Raw genomic sequence first — 22606 nt, forward strand, 5'->3', positions numbered from 1 at the left:
CCACTAACATCTAGAGGGTAATTACTCTACAATATAAGAACACAGCACAAATTACTCCTTAAAAATTCTTCTTTCCCTCAAAAATTGTCTTTCCAAGTGCAACAGTCACACAGAGCAAGGTTAAGGACCATTTCTTCAACTGACCTGAGCAAATATCTATTTGAATGCCCCAACTCTTTTCTTTTCTGATCCTCCTCCCTTCCCCAATTAAATACTACACGGCCATAATCAGATGCTTACCTTGAGAAAAGGAACTAAATATGGTTGTGGAGATGACTTGAGCTCTATATATAGCTTTTTCGTAAATTCTTCTGGTTCAATTTTTGCTTCCTAAGAGGGAAGTATAATTACAATTGTAAGTTATAACTAAATCTACCAGACTTTTTTCCTGAGATCTATCAAAAAAGTAATGGAAATTTATATTATCATGGTATTGTACTCAAATACTTTTTTCTTGTATTTGTATTTTGCTACATTTAAACAAAAGGGGGAGGAGTAGGATGGAATAATGTTGTAATTTTGGTATAGTAATATCCAAATTGTTTACTGCTTTATTCAGCTACAGGCAGTTAACACACTTATGGATAGGTATTCTCATCCAGTTACTAAAGTGAAGGAATAGAAAAAACTATAAGTAGCACTTGATCCTTTTCAGTATCTCATTGTTATGCAGAGATATTTTAAATCAACTACTAGTACTTCTTTCACTAAAGGTAGTTTATCTGCATAAAGATCAACTTAAAGATAGCCAAGACTAAAGACAACTTAGTTTTTGTAAGACAATTCTAGTCCAACGCATACATAGCATAATAAAACAGAACACTTAAGAATCTTTCAAAAGCAATCAAAACATCTCTTCTGCATAACCCTAAGGTAACAGTTCTCTGAACTGCAGAGTACTGTTCCCTTAAAGCTTTCCACTGTGTCAACACAAACACCTGACTCAAGGGCTTGGGAGCGTTAGGAAGCTGCAGCAGACTTCTGAGACCCCTCACTCCCTACTTCAGTGCCACCACAAAGGGGTTAAGGTAGCCCCAGACCCTGCTGCCCTTCCTCACCCCCCCAGGTAAGTCCCTGCTACAGAGTCATCTAGAACATTACCTCCCCTCCAAGAAGGTACAGACACATAAAGAGCAACACCAATATCTGTTTCTGCAGGGAAATTACTCCTCTCACTCATATTCTCCTTTGGAGCAACTGTTCTAAGTTGCTACATAACCAGAGCAGGGACTTTAAATGCTGTGTATTCACACACAAACAGAACTTACAGCAGCTCTCTCATTTAGTCATTTGATCTGTTGCCTGTTGGATCTCACAGAGATGTGGATATGGATCACTGAGGTCTCAGTGATACAGACCCAAGTGTTTGATACACTACGTCTCAGTGCACACGGTGCTTGACACCCATTTCATGAAACGCTGCCTTAAGGACCATTTTATTTCACAGCCACCATTTACTCATTCCTACATAAAATATATTGATTTATTTTGTACATACTGAATGGCAGATTTTTAAATACTATAAAAACCAAACAAGTGCACAGTTAACAATGTATTAGTCTCCAGCAACAACTGCTTTCAAGAGAAAAAAAAAGAAAAAGAAAAAAAAAGAGGTGTATAGTCCAGCAGGGACAGAGAGACAGAGGAATTAAATTTTTGCAAGGCTGCACCTTCAAACATTCTGCTCTCTGAAATTACTCCTCTCTACACCACACTCTTCTAGACCGAAAAGTCCTTTAGTACCACTAGCGAAGCCATCCTCCTCTACCAGCACACAGCCTTCTGCTATGGTGGAACAACAAAGCAGCAGCAGTGGTCAAATGCCATGACAAGAAGTGGCAGGAGAAAACGTTACCAAGAAAGCCCAGCTGTGCTGGGGTACAGCCCCAAGCAGCACATAGAAGCCACATGCAAGGAAAGAGTGGCTGGCAGACACCACATTGTTTTCTCCATCCCACTGTTTAAAGACATTGATAATGTCATGCTTGTTCCACTGGAGCTTCACTATCAATTTTTAAGTCAGTTCTGTCTTGCAGTAAAGCAGTAGTATGGACTCAGCACTGAACTACAACCTATACAGTGATATTTTTGCTACTGAGAACTCAAAACAACACTAACATGAAAAAAATGCAGTTCAGACGCAGAAGCTGTGCTAACACTTCCTGCTGTCAGATACCTGTATAAAATCAAACAAATGTGAGGGGGAAAATAACACAGCATGGGATTCAGTCAGTTATCACATAAGACTTAGAGAGGGGTCAGAGGTACCCAGTCACAAATCCATCTCTTTAGCTGTTTAAAAAAAAAACAGACAAGGAACAAAACTGTGACAAAGTAAATGTCAAAATCCATATGCAAATGATGCAGACTTTGTTTTTTAAAAAAGTCTCACCAATAGATTTTGCACCAGATTCTTCACATTCTGCCCCATCTCAGGGGCTTGAGGTCCACTAGATGCCAATTTTATTAGCGTAGCAAGAAAATTCTTGCATTTCTTCACATTCTCTAGCATCTCCTAGTGTGGAAATAAAGAGAAGACTGTTAGATGCTGTACTGTCTCTCCAACCTCTGATGAACATACAGAATGTTAATTTTTAATTAAAAACATTTTTTTTTCCTTACTGTAGAAGCGCTGGTCTGTGCTACTGTTGTGCCCTCTGCTTTCACAGAGACTGCCTTTTGGGAGATAGCTTGTGCAGGTGGTCCTGTAACTGGAAGTTTTACAGGTGTTCCAGTACTCGAAGGCTTTACAGCAGTAACTGTAGCAACATTAGGTGTTGCAGCTGTTGGCTGAAGAGAAAAATTAACACTTTTTAACCAAAGAACAACGTGACAAACATACTGGATTCTGCTAGCATGTAAGGTAGCAACCTCCCTCCACACTACCATTTAAGATATAAATAAACGATTTTCTCTTTGTTTTTAGAGTTTAGATTCATTTGCTTGGACAGGCTCTATTAAATATAGTAAGTGACAGAACCCTCACAGCCATAATTCTGTTTATAAATCAAGGGCGAGGAGAAGAAATTACAAAGGCGTGTCCAGACTGAAAGCACTGCCTGCAACTCTGAAAGAAGAGAGAAAGGTATAGTTGTCTTTAAGAAAGCAATATATTAACTTTGCCAGGCTTCTGCTGTCTAAGACTAATGAATTCTGGACAATGCTAAGCCAGGTGGTACTATTCCAAAGACAAACACAATGTTAAGTGATTATTTATCTTCCATTCTTGCCGTGAAGCTCCTCTCCCATATGCAACATCCCTTGCTTTTCCTATCACACACAGACTAGGGAGAAGACATCATGTCTGTCCACTTTGGAAGGATGCATGTGCCAGTAGAAGCAACCAGCTCAGCAAATGGACCTAAAAAGTTCTTCCCGCCTTTTCCTTGTGGACAGCAATTTGGATCTCTTTCTCCTCTGCCCTTACAGAAACTCACACAAAATTCAGTTATTTTGAGACCTCTTTTTAAAATCTCATTATAATTTCGCAACAGAGTTAGAAGCTCCAGCAACAGGAGAGTAATTAAGGTTTAGAAAAAAATACCTCCCTCCTTTGCAAACCAGGCAAAATCATAGTTTCCAAATGAAAATCTACTAAACTGAAGTATTTCTACTTCAGATTTTACAGAAAAGAAACACACCATACCGAAAAATCCCACCACAGTTCATTTGATAAAACAGAATACAATACAAATAAAAGACTTTGCCTCTATAAAAACCACTACTTTTGATTTCTCAACTTAAAAACTGAAAAGCCAGAGTGAACATGCAGGTCATAGAAGAGCAAGAGTACCAGGTAAACATTTGAAACCTAAACTTCAGTGTAATTTTTCCTCCAAGCATCTCAAGAGGAAGGGAAAGTCTGGTTTTGTAGCCCATATTTTAGGTTCAGGTCTGCACAATACAGTTGCTTTTACTAACTCTTAACACATTTAAATACTCCAGTCCAACAATCGCAATTAATACTTATTAATTGCATTAATTATAATACAGTAAGACGGGAGTCTAACTTACCCTACAATGGATAAACCAAAACTAATCAAGAGTTAGACAGACTTCATGTAGATTATCAAAGGACTTTTAAGTCTTTCAAGGATAGGGAAAATTTACGAACAAACATTTAAAGCTAAAGCAAAACACTGGCACTTTTGTCATATATTTATAATTTTCTTTTCATGAGTGGGTGTCCTCCCCCCTTCCTAAAGTTACTGCCAGCTTGACATGAAAGCAGCAGGCAGCTACCAAAAAGCTTTCCAGCTTAGGCTCCCACTGTTGGTAACACTTTAATAGCTCTCTGCAGGATCTTTGCCACCACCACTGCCTCTTCCAAGGATGAGGCTCAACAGCTCTAAGACCACAGGGAGGCAAACTGGGCACAAGAATCCCACAAACAGATGGGCAGAAGGAGGATGGATGGGGACATAGTGCTTATCTGCCAAGCTGCAATGCCCTGGGCTTTTAAAAGTTGAAAACAGGAGCTGATCTCTTGCAAATTCCAGCGTGCTTACACATCAAGACCAGAACAGCATTTTATCAGCTGAGGGAGAGAACAACAGGAAGTCTGCTGGACCCTTTTCCCAGGAAAATGAATATGTGGGAATTAACTTCTGTCATCTGCTGTCAACCTTTTTCACTACTGACAATTCTCATTCTCACTTTGAACAACACAGAAACAGTCGCCACAAAAAATGGCATCAATCCTGCATATTTTGAAGTCATTTCAAGAGAAGAAGTGCTCTGCATCTAAATGAAAGTGCCCCAGCATGATGCTAATTAGACACTTTGCAGCTTCGTTACCCCATCTGGAAAACAGTTAAAAAATAAAAATGTGCAGGTATTTTGTCTAACCTCAGAACTCAAACATCTAGGAATGTCAAAAATGGAAATATTTTTGCAGATGAGGAGAATAATCTTGGAGTCAGTAATTAGAGAGTCTTGCAGATAGTAGTGTTCCAAGTTGTATTTCGCACAAGATAGAAGATACACAACCAAACCCCGAATTACTTCCTCTCCAATGTCTCCCACTTTCTGTGATATCATACTTCCACACCAACACTCCTCTCCCGTGACCTCAAAAAGCTGTCAAGACTAAGAGCAGCAAGGTCTTTCAAGACTGATAAATGAATTGCTGCCAAGGAAATCAGACCCAAGGGCTCTGCCTTCCTTTCCCCAAATGATTCCATCAACTTTATGCACAGACTCCCTTGTCAGCACTCTTGTCCACTCCAGGGTGAGGAGCACAGTGACCATGTGATGGCAGGATGTATCTATCTTGCATCTCTTTAGTCTTCACTGTACAAGAAACTTGTACAGAGGGCTTTGTAATCCTCTGCAAAACAGAAGGGCTCCAAGGAAGCCACTCCAAACAAAACAGTGCTATTAATTTTTCCTAGAGTCATCATTCTTGCTGTTTAAATCCAGCCCTACAGCTGAACAAGTGTTCAAGTTTCTACAATAGGAAAAAAAGAAAAAGCTTACAAAAAATACTCCATATCTATGTCTCTAAATATCTCAGAAGAACTCAAGTCGATTACATCAAAACTGAGCTAAAAGAACCAAGCCAAAGGCAGACGTAAGTTAAAAAAGGAAAAGTTAATAGCATGATGAATCTCAGTGTTTATCCACATGAGAGTGTGAGGATGGAGGCAACTTCATCCATCAGATGATGGATGACCTTCATTTCTTCTCCCCAGCGCAAGGGTAGTATGGTAGATAACTACTGTTTTTATATCCTAAAGATCTCTATGCAGAGGTCACAAACACATGGTTTACGAGCTAGCATTCCGAAATAAATGTAAGGAATATTCATTACTGTTCTTAGACAAAAAGCATATGTTGTTTCCATTCTCAGCAAAATAGAAAATGTATTAAGAGTGGCCTCTGGGTTTTCCACTTTAGCCCCAACATTATCCATCTGTAGCGAGAGGGAAGCAGAAAAAGATCAGATAGAGTGTGTGAGTAGTTTTCAATTGCTGATACGGAAGAACAGCGGGAGGACAAACTTGTAAGGGAGACTGTTAGTTACCACTAACAGTGAACATATCCCCCAATTCTTCAAACATCCTCATGGTCAAGACCATATATCCAGCACGCTTTTTCAATGACTGATCCTGCTCTTTTACTGAGTGTTTGGTCAACTGCTACAGTCCAGTCTCCTTCAAACTCTTGTTCACAAAATGTATGTACAAGCCAGACTTCTTCATGATTTCTCCTCCAGACTACAAGGAGAATAGAACATGCTATTCACAGAAAAATAGAAGCTTTCTTTTCACCAAAGCTTATCCAGAAGTCTGTGGTCCCCAAGAACAGATGAACCATATCTACAAAAATTCTTATACTCCACAGGTCGTAAGAGTCTCTTCAGAAGAGTCCTACAACATTTTTCTCTGGAAAAGGCAAAATAAGACTTAGGAAATTACCTAAAAATAATGAGGCATTTCCAACCACTGTCTATTTACAGTTGTACCTGTGGAACCCATCTGCCATACTCAAAGAATAGGTCTTGACTATGACTTTCCTTCACCTTTTAATGAGGGAAAAAATCATGCACATGAAAACCAGTTTGACTGGCACAGACAGCTCATTTTCCCCTCAACATCATCTAAGGTAAGTTATACCTTTTCCCCCACCTAAGGAATCAGGGAATCCCAACAGTAAAACATTAGGAAGTCTCATCTCCCAGAAAAGATTCAGCAAGTGATAGAAGGAGCTCTGTCACAGAGTGCCAAAGCACTGGAAATGGCTCTCTGAACTATTTATTTTATTCATTGTTCATTTATTCATTGCTTTCTACTGTAGCACAGATAAGATTATCTGACACACATTGACAGAAGCCTAATCAAATTATGCATTTAAAAATATATTCAGGAAATAATTTATTGTGAGTACAAAGGTTACTAAGCTTACTAAAAAACAGATCATAGTTAGAAATAACAAGAATGCTTCAATATTTTCTCCAATTTTTTCTGTCACTTAGTCTTATTCTACCATACTATAAAGCCTGCAACCTACCCTTATTACAGCAGGTGGCTGAGCAGCAGAAACCACAGTATTTGTTGTTTGAGATAATGTTTTCACAGGAGAAGCTGCTACTTTTTTTACTAACTGGGTGCCAGAGTTCTTGAAAAAAATAAAAATAAAAAATAATTATACATGGGCAGAGAACAGTTGTCAGACAAGTCAATCACAAAACAGACACTGAAGTTGGGGTCAGATACAAACCAAGACACATACTCTTAAAGTAACAATGCAGGCATCATTCACATAGTCCATATAGTTTAAATGCTGCTCAACAAAGCTATTTGTCTACCAGTTTAATATTCAATAACAGATCAGAGACATTTAAGAGACAACACGCAAACAGAATAAAATGGTTAAATAAATACGTAAATCGTTACTTTTATGTATTTCCTTATTCTTGCATGCTGATCACATTACAAGAGACAGAAGCAAAAAGCCAGCAGAGCTCAGGGAACGAGGAACAGGAAAGGTCCTCAGCTTCACAGATGGTTGACATTTTTTTTCTTAAACTATTTACATCATCATCATCAGAGAGGAATTCATTAATTTGAGCTTTACCACATGTAACAGACAGCAGTTTTTCCAAACTGAGAAAGCAAAGTATATAGTGATGTTTGTGGGTGCAAAACCAAACATCATCACACTGTTCAGAAAGCGATCAAACACTTATTTAACTATATTAAATCCTGTTATAACCACATAACATACAGCTACGTCAAATTAAAGTTATAAGAGAAGTTACCTGTACAGCACATATTCTGATTGCAGGAGTGCTGGTTGGCACAGATGGTCTCACATTTGTGTTATTTTGTGACTGGTTCTGTGCTCGTGCTATTGCTTGTTGAGATACTAGCATTAGGTGGCCACTACTGCTTCTGATAAGAACAGTTCCTGTTGAAGAAAAACATTCAAACTTTCAGAAATTAAGTTATGTTAAGGCTTCCCTATATTTCTGTGGAAGAAATAACTAGACCACACTGATAATGTAATATTTAGTTTCTTACTCCAAGGAACAGCTGCCAAGAAATATAAGAACTAAGTGCACATCAGCTTTACTCTGTATCTTATGATAGAATTCCTAAATTCAAGAGAAAATTCAAGAGAAAGATTTAAGTACATGGCCACATTGAAGCACTACATGCATACAAGATGCAAACTGCGAAGCAGTTCATCATTTGAGTCAAAAAGATATTCTGGATATTTAAAAGACAGGCACGCCCTCTACACACACTCTGGGATTACTTTGACAGTAACTTCAAGCAGCTCTTCAACCTGCAAAATTAATCACCACTATCACACTTGGCTGCCTCTTGTTTCTGAACATTTAGGCACATAGTTAGACGTGAATATACGGTTTAGAGAAAACTGCAATGGGGACTGAAGCCTGATTAGTACCAGTTCACCTGCCTGTATGAAGACCACTCCCTTCAGTCAGAGGGCAGTGGTCTCCCATGAAAGCCAAGGCCATCAGATATTTGAAGCTGTCCCTCTGTCAACGGTCTGTCCAAAAGCATTAAAATGCATGGTTTTATCAAAGCAGTTTACAAATTGGGAGATTCCAGTGGGAAAGAAAAAAAGTCTTACCTACTATGTTTCTCCTACCCCATCAGCAGTAACGACAAACCATTAAACAGCAATGTGTATTTGTATTAAAACTTAATGAAAATCACCTTAAGGGGAATCAGTATCAGTCACAAGCCATACAGAGTCCCATATTCCCTGCATTTGGAAACCATTCAGATCCAAACCAGTGTCTCCTTCTCCTTCCCAGGCCCCTCAGGGCTCAGCTCTGGAAAATTCAGAGGTTTCATCACGGTCACAAATACAAAATGCCAGTTGGATACCTGGTCTAAACAGCTTCAGATCCTTCAAGGGAGCTGTAGAGACCCCTACCTTTGCTGGTGTTTCACCTCCAACAGCAGCTGCACCTCCAACAGCGGCTCCAGCAAAGTCCACCACTGAAAACCAGTCATCTCAAACACCCTCACTTAACAAAGGCCTTTTGAATAAAAGAACAGGGGAAGGTATGGGAGAATGCCAGACATGCAAATAAGAGTACCTTAACATTTTTGGAATGCATTAAACTTTCTTGCAAGTTATCCAACATCTGAAAAACCCCAGATCTATGAACACTTATGATCTTTCTTAGTGTAAAACAAGTTCTCATCAATGAAACAGTCTTTTTACCTGGCTAGTCTGAAAGCTGTCAAAATATTGCCATACAATACAGCCTAAAACACTGCTTCTGTCTAAGTGAGTATAACAGAAAAAGGCACAAGCTCCATGACTTGAGTTTTGTTGGTTTGAGGTTTTTTTTTTTAAAAACAAAGATCAAGCTACTAACCACATGCTTAGTAACAGGTTTTCATCCTCCACATTTAAAAGCATAAGAGAATATTGCAAGGCAACACAAAACTTGGTATAAAATTCTGTAACATCAACGTATTTCCATTCACATAGCACACATTAAGAACTGCAAGAGAAGCATCTAGACGATTCCCTCCTTTCTCAAGCAGCCTTTACTAGATGGGGCAGCTGCACAACACAGTTGCATATTCAGAAAAATACTGTTACTCCGTCTGACAACTCAGCTTTCTCCTCCTCCACTGAAGACTATAATTATATTTAGGTACAGATGGATCATTTAATTTAATCAATGAATACCTGGAATTACAGAAAACATATTAGATTTCTTATTTTATTTTCATACCATCTTATTTAGACAGTGTCTGTCGCAATTTGCTTATACTTTTACACAACTTAAAAATGCCCCCAATGTTTTGATACTCCCATCCTGCCTAGAAACAAAAGCAACAACCCAATACTGCAGTCAATAGCACAGACACCAAGAGGAGACATAGGAGATATCTTCTGCCAGAAGAAAAGGTTCCATGGCACTCAAAACCAATACCCAAAGTCTCGTACACTACATACAGCTACTTAAGGGTGAAATGAGGGAACAGTAAGTGATGGTAACCTTGAGATTCGCAATACAAAGGTCACACAAACAGACTCGTGCAAGCTTCCAAGATGCTACTATCAGAAATGAAGGTAAGTGCAAGAATCCACATTCTTCGCTCAGTGGGGGGGGAAAGATAGTATTTCTTATCAAGAGCTGTTTTCACATTCACTAGAAGGGAAATGTTAACAAACAGTGTGAAAACAGATCAGTTCTTGCAGTCACTGCAACTCCACAGTAAAATGGGCAAGGTGGGGGAGGAATGGGACAACACACAACAATCAACCTCTGAAGGGCTGAAACATGACATTTCAGCTAACACCTCTCAGCACCACATGTAAAACCAGAAAAGATATCTGCAATCTCTGAACAAAATATCAGCACCAGCAGTAGTAACTGAACAGCAATAAGGCATTCTCGTTACACTGCAGGTGCCCAGTTTTGGGCGGCACTTCCAAGAATGTTTGATAGTTTTACTGGAGTTATTTCAGAGAAGAGGAAGGAATTCCTCAGCATTGAAGCATTTGGGTAGTAAGAGCAAGGCACAGTGCCTTTGGGGCTACAAATCTGTTCCTATTTTCAAAGTCAAGTGACCAGTTACCGTCAGGGATTATTTCTCACATGCTTTGGCCGGAGGACTCAGGTGTCTCTTGCAGATTAACAAAGAGCCCTATTTACAACAAATTGAGACTTTTGTCCCTTTATATTCTGCCTGTCTTGCTAATAATTTTCCTTTGGAAAGTTACTTGTTTTTCCTGGCTGACAGAGAAGGCAGTTAAAATAGAATCATCTATTTCAACCATTTGTTCCCTGCACACCTTCCTTCAGCTGCAATCCTGTGACAAGGTTGGAGGGGAAGGACCTGACAACCAAAACTCAGCTCAGTTTCCTACACAGAAGGAGCCATGATATACCTTCTTACCTTGAAGAGGTCTCATTGAGATCCACACCTTTTCTGCCCAGTGATCTGCCCTCTCCTGAAAGAGAGGCTGCAGGAACCCTGCCTCTAGGAGTGCCTGGCATCACTCCTGCAAAGCTCAGACAGCCACCATCCAGAACAAACATGCCAGCATTGTGAGAAAATGGAAAATCACAGGCATCCTAACAAAATTCCATTTGTTGCTCAAACCTGAGACACCTCAGCTGTAAACTTTCACTGTCCCAACAGCACCAGTCAAGGAAATACAGCTTTTTCTGAACTTGGTTTAGCATCCAACCGAGAAACCAAGAAACACAGGTTAGAAGGAGGAGCAGCTTCCAGATACCTCTGCATTGTAACAAGAGAGCAGCAAAAATTCACCAGAGACATGAACAAGGTGCTACGGGATAGTGACAGAGATCTGTTTATGCCACTGTAGGTAATCCCACCTGCATGGGTTTCACTGTATTTCAGAGAATAAGTGTTAAGGAAACCACAATGTTGTTAACACAAAGCTGTGCTGCCAGTTGAAGCTCAGGCCTTCCTCCAGCAGCACTGAACACCGATGTTTGCTAAAAGCATTCCACCATAAGGGCAACTTCCACCACATAAGGCAATCCCGAGGCCATTTCTGAAGGGGAACTTCATCCAGAAGAAATTTCCTGAGATGAACCATCCAGCATTTGTGCTCCAGCGGAGATACACCTTATGCTGTTACACATGAAACTGAAGTTTCAAGTTAAGCCACCACTTCGATTACGTGGTTTCTAATGCAACTGCTCAACACAACAGCTCTTGGGAACTGCTGGCTGGGGAACAACACGAGGAAATGAAAAGAAGTCTCTTGCTCCTAAAATAAAATACAAGTAAGAACTAACCACAATTAGACCAAACTCATTTGAGAAAACACAAGTTACAAAAGCTGCTTTCAAAGAAGGGTAAATTTAGCTTATTTCAAAACAAGGAGTGCCTGCATCAGGTATGTTGCCAACCTTAGTAAAGTACATTTTACCATCACTTATAAAAACAAGACTAAATGAGACTTTCAGGTCCCAAATCAGTAAGTGAACAACAAAAATGTTTTAAAACAACAGGAATGTGTCAGTGCTCTCTGTTCCTAAACAAATCCCATTGTTTCACTGAGCTACTCAAAACAAAGGGATAGCTTTTAAGGCAGTTATTACAAGGTAAGACCAAGCTTTAAAGAGGATGTTTTAGCAGGATACTAAATGGCAACAAAAAAGGAATATTAGTTTTAAGTTTCTCAGACTGACTAGGATTACTCAAAATTTGGAAAATAAAAGGTCATACACTACTAACCTATGCAACAGCTTTGAAAATACTTTTTCTCTCTAAAGCCATCCTTTAGAAAAAATGCAGTTTTTTTCCTCTTCAACCCCATTTGAGCCCCACAGAGCACATCACTTAAAGGTTATAAAAACATACTACGGGACTAAGACCAAACCCAGACATTATTAGAGACATAGACTGTTCTGGCAGGGATTGTATCAAGGTGCATTATGTTGCAGACTAGCTGTAAAAGTAGGAACAATTAATGAAATACTGTGAAAGACAGTGACAACTTTTACATAACCTATGACTTACATAACCCTTCTAATATGTTGGGACTGTAATGTTTTCAGATGAAGTATGGTCTGTACTGCATGCAGGAGAACTACTTATTCCCCATGTACTTGAGTTTTCCTAGACATCACTGCAAATGTCTGTAGTAGAGATGAAGAAACAAAGACAACAGCCCAATCTAGAGGCAACATGTAGCTGTGCTTTTCACTGTTTTAGGAATGAAGCTACAACAAAGATCTAGCAGCAACACTAAGTTACCTCACCAAAGGCTTCCAATGATGAGCTCTAACTTCTATTCTCAAATACAACTGACTTCAGACAACAGGTCTTCTGTGAAGTCACAAAGATTACCTGTTTGAGGCTTTTCTTGGAATAACATCTGTGATTGCTTTTAGATTTCCCAAATAAACACGGCAGAGGGCTCATCTATACAGCATGGGTTGAGTTGTTCAGTATCTGCCCTACACTCACAAAGCATTTTACTCCATACAACAAATCATTCCAACCTTTGGAAGTCAATTTCAGTTGACACGAGAGAAATTCAGCAACGATCAACCCACAATCAACACTGCTACTGCAGCAACCAGAATCATTCATCACAGATCCAGGCCCTCAAACAATTAATGTCATTCACATTTTGTTTCACTAATTAAGTACATATCCCAGAAATCACTGTGTTCTTACCCTCCATTCCAAGGAAACTTCTAAACTAAGGGGTCTTTACAGTGACAGCTCAGGACCAGTGATTGGCATGTAGATATCGCAGAGTCACAATGAGATGCCTGATTTTGAGTTCCAATGAAAGACACTTTGTTTTGCTCACATATATGGAAATCATTAATTTTCAGGTCAGGAGAAAAGTTCAAAGGGTGTAATCTCAATATACTTTCATGCTACAACAGAACACAGTCTAAATAAAATACCATACAATGTTACACCCACAAGTTCTTCAATGAATGCTGATTGCATCTTTGCCAACTGCACAAACGCTGCACTGCAGATTCCTGTAGACTGTGGCCTACAACTTTTAAGGCTGATGTCTGACATCTCACCTTTTCAAAGCCAGTGACTAGCTTCCCTCAGAGACATCACTGTCCAGTTGACAGCACTGTTTCACTAGCATTAGTGTTTCCCAGACGGCCTGGGTTGCTGTGAGCAGTTTTTTAAACCACCATCACATACTCACAGCTCTGTCACACTAACAGAGGGGCTTACAGTCCCAGAAAAGGCTGCTGCCTCCAGGAACTCGAACCTTTTTCTGGCAAGGTTCTGTGCTAAGAGCAGGCACCAGCTCCTGAGACACCCAGTACAGACACAGCCTTTTGAAGCATAGGGAGCCAGGAAAAGGATGATGATATCTCTTCTAGGCAGGATGGAGCAGACTCTGATATCCTATTGTTTCAAACAGCCTGGAATAATGGACATCACATACCTTTGTCTGATGAGTATAAACAACATCCTGCCTCCCTCCCTTTCTCCAGGAACTAGACACAAAATGCTAAAAATGCAAAAATCTGAAGCCAAATTTCACACACTACTCAATCAGTAAGTCTTATCCAAGCTGTTGGAGGCTAGCTGCTCATCAATGCGTTTTGGTGCCCAGGTGGATATCTGTGTTCATCAATGGATTTTGGTGCCCAGACAGATATCTCTGTTTAACGGACTAGCAATTGGTGTTGATGCTTTTTCACAGAATATAGGTCCACATTTCAGAGTTAAGAGTTCTCCTCGACTGCACAGACAGTTGAGCTTCTTTCCTTGAGAATACATTGATATCCATGCAATTTTTCAGTTATAGTAGAACTCTTAAGCAGAAATATAACCATACCAGTTGCAAGGTAATATACCTTTTATTTACAACAAGCAACAGATGTCCACACCAACCCTTTAAAGAAAATCAGAGATTAGGACATCGCAATGATTCTTGGAGGGGATGAAAATAACCAACAGGTTTGGGCATTGTTAAAAGACAGCACTACTGTTTCTATTTGAATTCACCATGTATTTATTACGCTTGAATCCCAAGAGTTGCTGGTTTTATTGTGTGTAGGCATGTGGGATTCCCAGCCAGTGCTGCGTAACACAAGTCTTATTTGATATCGTGAGAACATCTAGCTCTTGTCCTTGGGCCATGTCTTTCAGCAACTGGGATCATTTCCCATCAGCATTTCCCCATCTCATCTTTGTGGTTTGCAACTTTGCTCCTTGAGGCTTGGTTGCTTTCCTGTCTCATTAATCAGACAGTTCTAGGATTATCTATGGATATGATCTGACTTAACAGTTCTCTGGGACCCAAATTACCTCATGCAGGAGCTTCAAGTATTTGCAGAAGACTCAGCTGATGGTAGTGAAAGAGTTCCTCAAAGGAGCCAAAATGACTCTTCCTTACTCTCAAGACAATTCCTACTGCACTGAAAACAGCATTGAGTCTCTACACCACACCCTCCTGTGTACTCCTAGTATACACTGCGTGAATACTACATACAGCTTTCTAAGGACCAGAAATGCCAATACCCTGCACTTCTAGAACAGCCATGAAGCTGTTACAGAGAAATGTGAAGCTGAAGTGTTGAACTACAAATCTTAACTTTAAACTAAGTGATGATAAAAACATCTGAATACCAAGAACTGGTGTCCTGATAGAGTTCTAATAAAAGACAAGATCACCCCCCTTTAAATCTCTGTCTCCTTTAAATAAGAGGAGAATCAAGGCAGTTAATCCATACTAATTCTGCAATGGCACACTTGTTTCCCTATTGCTCACTTGGGGATCAGCAGAAAGTTGAATTCCAACTTCTTAAAGTTAATTTCTTCTAAAAGTGCAAATTCACTCCTCTGTTGGATGGATTTTCACTTACAATCAAGGGCTTAACACTGAATTTTAACACTGATTACCACCTTGTTTTAAGTGTGATGGAGCAAACAAAGCTTACTGTAGAGGACATCAAAACCTTCATGGAAGCATTAACTTCTGTCTACACAGATACTGTGGAAACTGTCAGCAAAACTGTGGGTATTTGTTGAGTGCCTAGTATGAAAGCCATATATAAAGGTGTTCTGACCACACTTACCCTCTTCAACACACAGCACTGGCTGCTCCAAGCAGACTGCCTGGTAATACACCACCAGTCAGCTGGCTCTGGCTCTGAGGGCTCCACTGGAACTACATGTCAACTGCCACTGGGCAAGTTGCAAGCAAAAGTCTTCAGGTGTTGTACCAACCAGGCCATGCTGTTTCACCCACTTCTTAATCTAGCCTGGACATCTACAGAAGGAAATCTGCTTTCCCAGGCAACTCCTAGGAGCAGCCAGTACTAACGAAAGCATCTTCTCTGCCTCCACCAAACTGGAAGTGTGCACTAGTCTCCAAGCACAAGCTAAGAAAATCAATGAAATGTCATCATATCATCTGACTGGTCTTACACCACAATATCACTGAGCTTCACCACTTCTCCAGCCTTAACAGACTCCAGATTTGCTCATTAGCAAAATGCATTTTCTGCCTGCTGCCATTTTTAGCCTGCTTCAGTTGCAATCAGATACTATTACCTCAAGACAGTGGTGGAAAAGATCTGTTAGTGGACTTTGTTCTAAACGTGACCCAGATGGCAGAACAGACCTTAATCCTGACAATTAAAAATGTCTATTGTGACCTCTTCCATTTTGCAAATTATACTTGCTTTCCTTCTGGCATCATCAGTTTTCAGAGAAATAGCTTCATGCAAAAAGAATTCAAAAAAAGTATTTACCTTTTGGTTTTGCATAAGTGATTAGGGCAGTACTAATTATTTATCTTTGATAGTTATCAGAAGCTTTGCAACTTACAGCACAACTCGCATATACAACTATAATTTACAGTCCTACCCACTAAACACAGCACAGATTCCTATCACATGGCATGACAAATACCTGGATCTCTAAAATAAACTTTAAAAAATCTGGTACAGCAACTGCTCAAAATAATAACACACAAGCTTACCTAGTTTAGTCAGTATCTTTGGTGAAAGAATACCAAAACATAATTAGTGTTTCTTCCAGCTGTCACTTGTGTGAGGATGATGCTATTTTTACTGCTAAAAGCCGAAGGGTCCTTTAAATACTGCAAAAGCAACACAAGTTAGGCTCACATTCTCTCTCTTCTAAGGCTTAAAAAAAGTTTACCATTCGCCAAACTGTGGCTGTAATTCTTTGCAATACACTCCAATTGATTGTAAAATCTGAACAGCATTTAGCATTAATTTTACTGAGCATCATATTTCTATGCTTCAGTATTCAGAATGCATCTACTTTTCTGTGTGCATGAAAACCATAAATCTAGACATTAGCTTTATATCTTCTGCCAAGATTTAAATCTTAATTCCAACACGGCTGTGCATTTAATGATATGAAGGCATTGTTTTGCTAGTCACATTCAGCCCTGAAAGCAAAATCAAGTCCTACAGAGCAGCCAAAATTTCTACTGGTTACAGTAGAAGCCACTGTTTTTTATATTTGACTTAGTTCTTCAAGCCTGTCAAAGCTTTGCTGACCCTTCCTCAGAAAGAAAAAAAGTTGACTGGTGTCACCTGATGCAAAGAAAGAAGTTTGCAAAGAATCCATCCCAAGAAACCTGCTAAAGGACACTATTGGGATACAAAAGGTTACAATAATGTATTATTTAGCGCCTACTGATCATCCTACAGCACAAATACTACACTCAGACTTCATGGGATTATCAACATCTAAAACCTGCAGACTTCAAAGGAGTTTCTAGGGGGTTTTGTCCTGTTGAAACAAGAAATCGTTAGATAGCCTACTCCTACCCAAGCATAATTTAAATTAAGAAGTATTTCAAATTCAGGGCTTCCTCCAATTCTAAAATAAAGCATAAATATGAAAATAACAAATTCTTGGTGTGGTTTTACCACTGAGAAACAACCAACTAGAACATGAAGAGGGAGATTCTTAGCACTTGACTTGAAAGGTATTAGGTCAACTTCAAAAGCAGAAGGCAGAAGCATCCAGATGTTTATCTGCCCTTACCTCTTCAGGTTACCTTAGTTTCTATATCCAGTTAAGAGAAATCCAACAAGACCAGGCTCCATACCACCCCACAGCAGTTTTGGAATACCCACATCAGCTCTCTCCTTCCCAGCCACAGGAGTCCACATGCTGACTGACTGCCTTTTGCCACACAGCTCCAACCATCTGCCACAAACAGTGGTTGTGCTTTCTGAACACTTATCCACTATCAGCCTAGATAAGATGTAGGCAGTGGAAAACCTGCCAGGGACAAGGTAAAACATCCAACTGAAGACCACTGAGCTGCAAAGAGAAACAAAGAAGCTGTATCTGCTGCCATTCCCTCCTCAGTCAGGTACAAAGGAAACTTGCAGAGACCATGCCTTGCACCAGATTACTCATGCAAATTACAGCAGACTCGGGGCGACTTCTCTTTGCTGACACCATACTTGCTCAGGCCCACTGGTGTTAGCAATAATGGAAAGCATAAAACAGAAATACACACCAGAGACAGCTGATGGCAGCTGCTGCCATCCCTGTAACCAGCAGCAGTGGCATGAGATGAGCTTTTTGAAGAGCTTCCCTGCTGGAAGCAGATCCAAGGTAACAATGGAGGATACCTGGCATCTGGTTCGGTTTTGTATTTTTTCATCCTACCAGAAGAGAAGTGGATATATTTATTAATTGTCCTTTCAACACCTGCCTGTTATGAGCATTCCAGGGCCAGGGATTGAATGAAAGCCACAAGTACAGACAGAAAAGTGACAAAAACCTAAGTTCAAGAAAAGTAAACAAGGAAACCAAGGAAAAACATTAACATTCTTTTTGCTGTTTCTATGCTCTTTTTCCACCCTTCACTTCTCCAAAGCGGTACAGGGCCCAAAGGCACTAAGGTGAACTACGGACGTTTGACATAGCCCCTGTCACTCCTTCCCCTTCCCAAGTAAATTATTTCCTCCTGTTAGTAGCACAGCCCATCCACTTCCCCCCCCCCCCCCCCCCCCCGCAACATTAAGCTCACGTTAACCAAGGACACAGTTTCTTGATAAGCAGATGGTCCATGACAGGAGACATTTGCAGGTTCATAAGCATCAGCACAGACCACACAAGGAGCAGAGCTCAGGACAGAGACAGCAACTGCACTGGTCATGCTGGTCTGTTCCCTGCCAGTCCTACAGACTGCCACACACAAAGCCTTCTGAAATGCTGATAACATGTTCTTGTCACCAAAGAGGGCAACTGAGGAATGATCCCTTTGGTATATCATACAAATTCCCTCCATTGGGGAGGAGATAGCCCAAACATTTAGTCTAACAGCTGATGGTATGTAAGGTCAAAATACCACAAGCAAGCACTCAGGTCAGACTCTCCCTGGCTGACCGTACATGAAGGACACAGTCCCTAGCTGGAGTACTACTGCATATTAAAACCCCCAGAGGTGGTCAGCCACAAGCCAGGGATGGACTGGTGCAGGAGGATGGCCTTGAGTACCAGCAGGACTGGTGTGACAGCACTTTGCAGAGGAATACATAGGAGGGTGACCAAAACCCCTTGTTACTCATGAGTCTGGGTCCTGTAAGACCTGGATAACTTGCGAAGCCCAGTAATCTTTCCTAGGTAAGCAGGTAAAAAGAGCAATCTGTGCTCAGAGACACAAGGAGTCATACCTGGTCATCTGCCTTTTCCACCTCCTGGCTTTATTCTGAGCAAGAGGAAAGGGGAGGTAGAAACGGAAGAGAAAGTACAGCATAAATCCATGACTTTCATGAACCTCCACTGCCCTCCAAGCCACGGGGGCAAACACAGCTCCACTGGTGCCCTTCCTTCCCCGGACTGCAGCACTGTAGAAGCACAGGAGCAATGCATGCTCCAGGATGAAAGCAGTTCATGAGTAATTCAGGATGACCAGTAAGGGCAGTGCTGTCCTCAGAACAAGACAGCTCAAACATCTTCCTTTGAAACTCAAGGGAAGGATGTTTTCTGTATGCATTTTTCTTACCAGATGCCACAAAAGTTGAATGCTGTCATTTTAAAGCCAAGAGCATTCTCCCTTCTGTATTTTATCCTGCATGGCTAGATTTGTCAGTTTATTTGAAATACAAACTTTTCAAGCCTAATATTTTGGTTGTTTATTCCACCTTCTTTTTTTAATCATGTTAAGCTAACACTTGCAGGTTTAATGCTATTCATCTTGCATTTTTTATTATTAATTAAAAATTGAATCCACATAGAAGATAGAGGTAAAATACTAACATTTACTCAAGCCAGAATGCATTTTTATATCATCCTTACAACAATTATTTAGGCAAGTTTCCATGAAACATTGATCCATTTGAAATCTGACAACTTCTACGTTTCTTCTGAAGCACTAAAATCCATACTGTTACTTTTAATTTACAATGCTGCACAGCACCAGCACCTCTGAACTTCCAATACAAAGGCTGCATTGTCCCAGGAGCAAGGAAAACAAGCTGATGCAACTGAAGGGTAACGCTAGTTTTGTTACATCTGCCTACTGCCACAATACAAGTCAGATGACATTCAACAGTATACCTTGATGTAATCAAAGCCAGCCCACTACGAAGAAAACATAAGTTTTGCCAACTTGTAGTTCCCCAACTGCAGGCAATTTGCACGAGCATTCACCTTCATAGAAAGGTGTTTCACTGAATGTCAATACATTCCCAAAAGCAAAAATATTAGATACAAAACCGGAATACCTGGGGACTCCTGCTACAAGAAGTTAATATATTTCCATCATGGCTCATTTCAGTGGAAAGATTTAGACTCATCCTTGACTGCTGACTACCCAGACATTATAGCATCATCTGAGTGCTGGGAAATCTACAGTGAAACTTACTGACTAAAGACAACTTTTTAAAATTACATCAGCATTATACATATCCTTGGGAAGTGCATGTCTTTGGTAAAGACATTGCAATTAAAAAAAAAAAAGAGGAAAGAAAGAGAAAAAAAAAACAAATATGCACTACTAGCACAGGAATTACTGTAAAACCAGTCATCCTTTTCTGCAACATCCGACCTGAAAGTAATTGCAACAGATGCTCCAACAACAGAACTGTCCTGGCAGGAAATAATTACAGCACCAAATAACAATAAAGTCATTACATATCTTGGGGTCTCAATAGAGCAAGATCAAAACCAGTTGAATCAAAGTCACTTTCTTTTTTAAAAAGCATTTAAATGCAGCCCGACAGGAAAGAGCGGGAAGTTCAGAACCAACAGCATTTTCTTCCTCTTGAGAGAAAGCGCAGGTAGGAGCCCTGGCTAACCCTCTGCTGCTATCCAATTAAGCTGTCTTTATCAGCACTATGCAATTCCTCCATTAATATTTTCGTTGCCGCCATAGGAAGCGCGGGACCTCTCTGAACTCTTCGTTTTCCACATAGCTTTTACACAAAAAAAAAGCGTTTCAAGGAGCAACACGTAATGAACTTTCAGCAGTGCCCTCCTTAGGCACGGCAATATTCTGTTTCACTGACGGTCTATCGGCCTGGTTGTGCCAGTGAAAAGAATTCCTGTGGGACTGCCCGGGAGCGCGGGCAGTCTTACCGCACGGTAAGTTACGGGACTCGCTCTGCAGTCGCCAATCCCCGCTCACACACCCCTCCCCGGATACTCCTTCATCCAAGTTCTACGAAAGCCTCCATCAGTCGTTTTCAAGTCACATATTATGGTAACTTGACCACTATGTTTTTGGTTATATTCCTTCTGCTCCTCGTGCTATCCAGCAAAGTAAGAAGTTGCCTGAATCCAGAGACTTCCAGATCCATCCTCCAGATAGGCTGTAAGCATCCCCAGTGCTAACTGACTGAACACAGTCACATTCCCAAAGCCCTGCAAGACAGACACGCATCCCGGTTCCCAGAAGTTTGGGGCAGCAAACCAACCTGCGCAACACACACCTTTACCACCACCACCATCCCCCGCCGCCCGGCCCGTCCTTCGCCACGCCTCGTCCCCAGCAGCAAGGGCAGGGCGGCGGGATACCCGTCCTGCCGACCCGCTCCGCGACAGCAAGGACCGCGACATCCCAGGGAAGTGGCGACACGGTACCATGCCCGCAATCGGGGCAGCCCGCTAGGGATCACTCACCTGGGGGCAGCTGCAAGTTGGCCGGCAACTGGAGGGTGGCCGTGGGCGGACCCTTGAGCGCCACCGGCCGCGGGACCCCGGGAGCGGCCGCCTGCGGCACCGGGGACCCCGCGGGTGAGGGCGCGGGGCGCGGCGGCGGGGCGGCGGCGGGCGCGCCGGGCACCTTGGCGGCGGGGCTGCCCCGCTCGGCCGCCGAGCCCGCGGCGGGGGCGCAGGCGGCCGCCTGCTCCGGGTGTCCGCCGGGCATCAGCCTGACGGGGGCCGCCGCCGCCGAGGTGCTCATGGAGGAGGAGAAGGCGAGGGGCCAGCGGGCGGCCGCGTCGCGCAGAGCCCCGCGGCGCCCCGCAGCATTGCGGGCGGGGGGCGCTCAGGCGCTGCCCCGGCCGCCGGCGCGCCCAGGGAAACACATGGCAGCGCCGCTCCTGCGGCTCCCGGGCACCGCGCACGTGGGCCCGGCCGCCCGGCCTCCCCTGCCGGCGGCGGGAGGGAGGGAGGGAGGGGAGGATGGGAGGGAGGGGAGGACGGGCGGAGGGCGGTCCCACGCCGCCAGCGCGCCCTACTGCGGCGGCGCCCGCCCCAGCCTAGCCCAGCCCAGCCCAACCCATCCGAGCCGAGCCCGGCTTCGCCGCCCCCTGAGGTCGCCCGCCCGCCCGCAGTGTGTACGGGGCCGTGCGGAGCCCCGCGCCCCGCCGGGTGAAAGTTGGCGGCAGCGGAGAGACCCCTCGGCGGGCGGGGCTGGGGGGCCGAGAGGGCGCGCCCGGAGCCCCGGGTGGGTAACGCCGGGTGGGTAACGTGGGGTGAGCGCGGCAGAGCCGCGGAGCTGGAAGCGAACGGGGCTGGGTGCTGCTCTTCTCGCCGTGCTATCCTTCGGCCCGCCTACGTGCGCCACACCACCCCCGGCTGTACCTGGGCTGCAGGTGGCCTTGGGGTTTCCATTCGAAACAAAAGGAACGCCGGCAAGTGTAGGAGTTCCCTATGGCACGATACGAACTTGCTGACAGGCCGAG

The 22606-nt window shown here is 42.4% G+C and overlaps 1 protein-coding gene across 2 annotated transcripts in view; it reads right to left on the reverse strand.

Moving 5' to 3' along the window:
* TAF4B (TATA-box binding protein associated factor 4b) overlaps nt 1-21678 on the reverse strand; it is a 70454-nt gene extending 48776 nt beyond the window's left edge. Inside the window, exons 1-6 of one of the 2 annotated variants that reach the window (XM_017833846.1) lie at nt 21600-21678; nt 7763-7911; nt 7012-7119; nt 2623-2790; nt 2393-2515; nt 241-330 (exon numbers count right to left, since the gene is read on the reverse strand). In XM_017833846.1, the coding sequence (XP_017689335.1) occupies nt 241-330; nt 2393-2515; nt 2623-2790; nt 7012-7119; nt 7763-7876 (603 nt within the window). In that variant the 5' untranslated portion in view covers nt 7877-7911; nt 21600-21678. Of the gene's footprint in view, nt 1-240; nt 331-2392; nt 2516-2622; nt 2791-7011; nt 7120-7762; nt 7912-8690; nt 8750-21599 lie in introns of those variants that run through there. The other variant, XM_017833857.1, reaches the window with a different exon arrangement.
* Between the last annotated feature and the right edge of the window lie 928 nt (nt 21679-22606).

This window comes from Lepidothrix coronata, unplaced genomic scaffold (assembly GCF_001604755.1).
Source record: "Lepidothrix coronata isolate B3197 unplaced genomic scaffold, Lepidothrix_coronata-1.0 Scaffold6, whole genome shotgun sequence".
Lineage (NCBI taxonomy): Eukaryota > Metazoa > Chordata > Aves > Passeriformes > Pipridae > Lepidothrix > Lepidothrix coronata.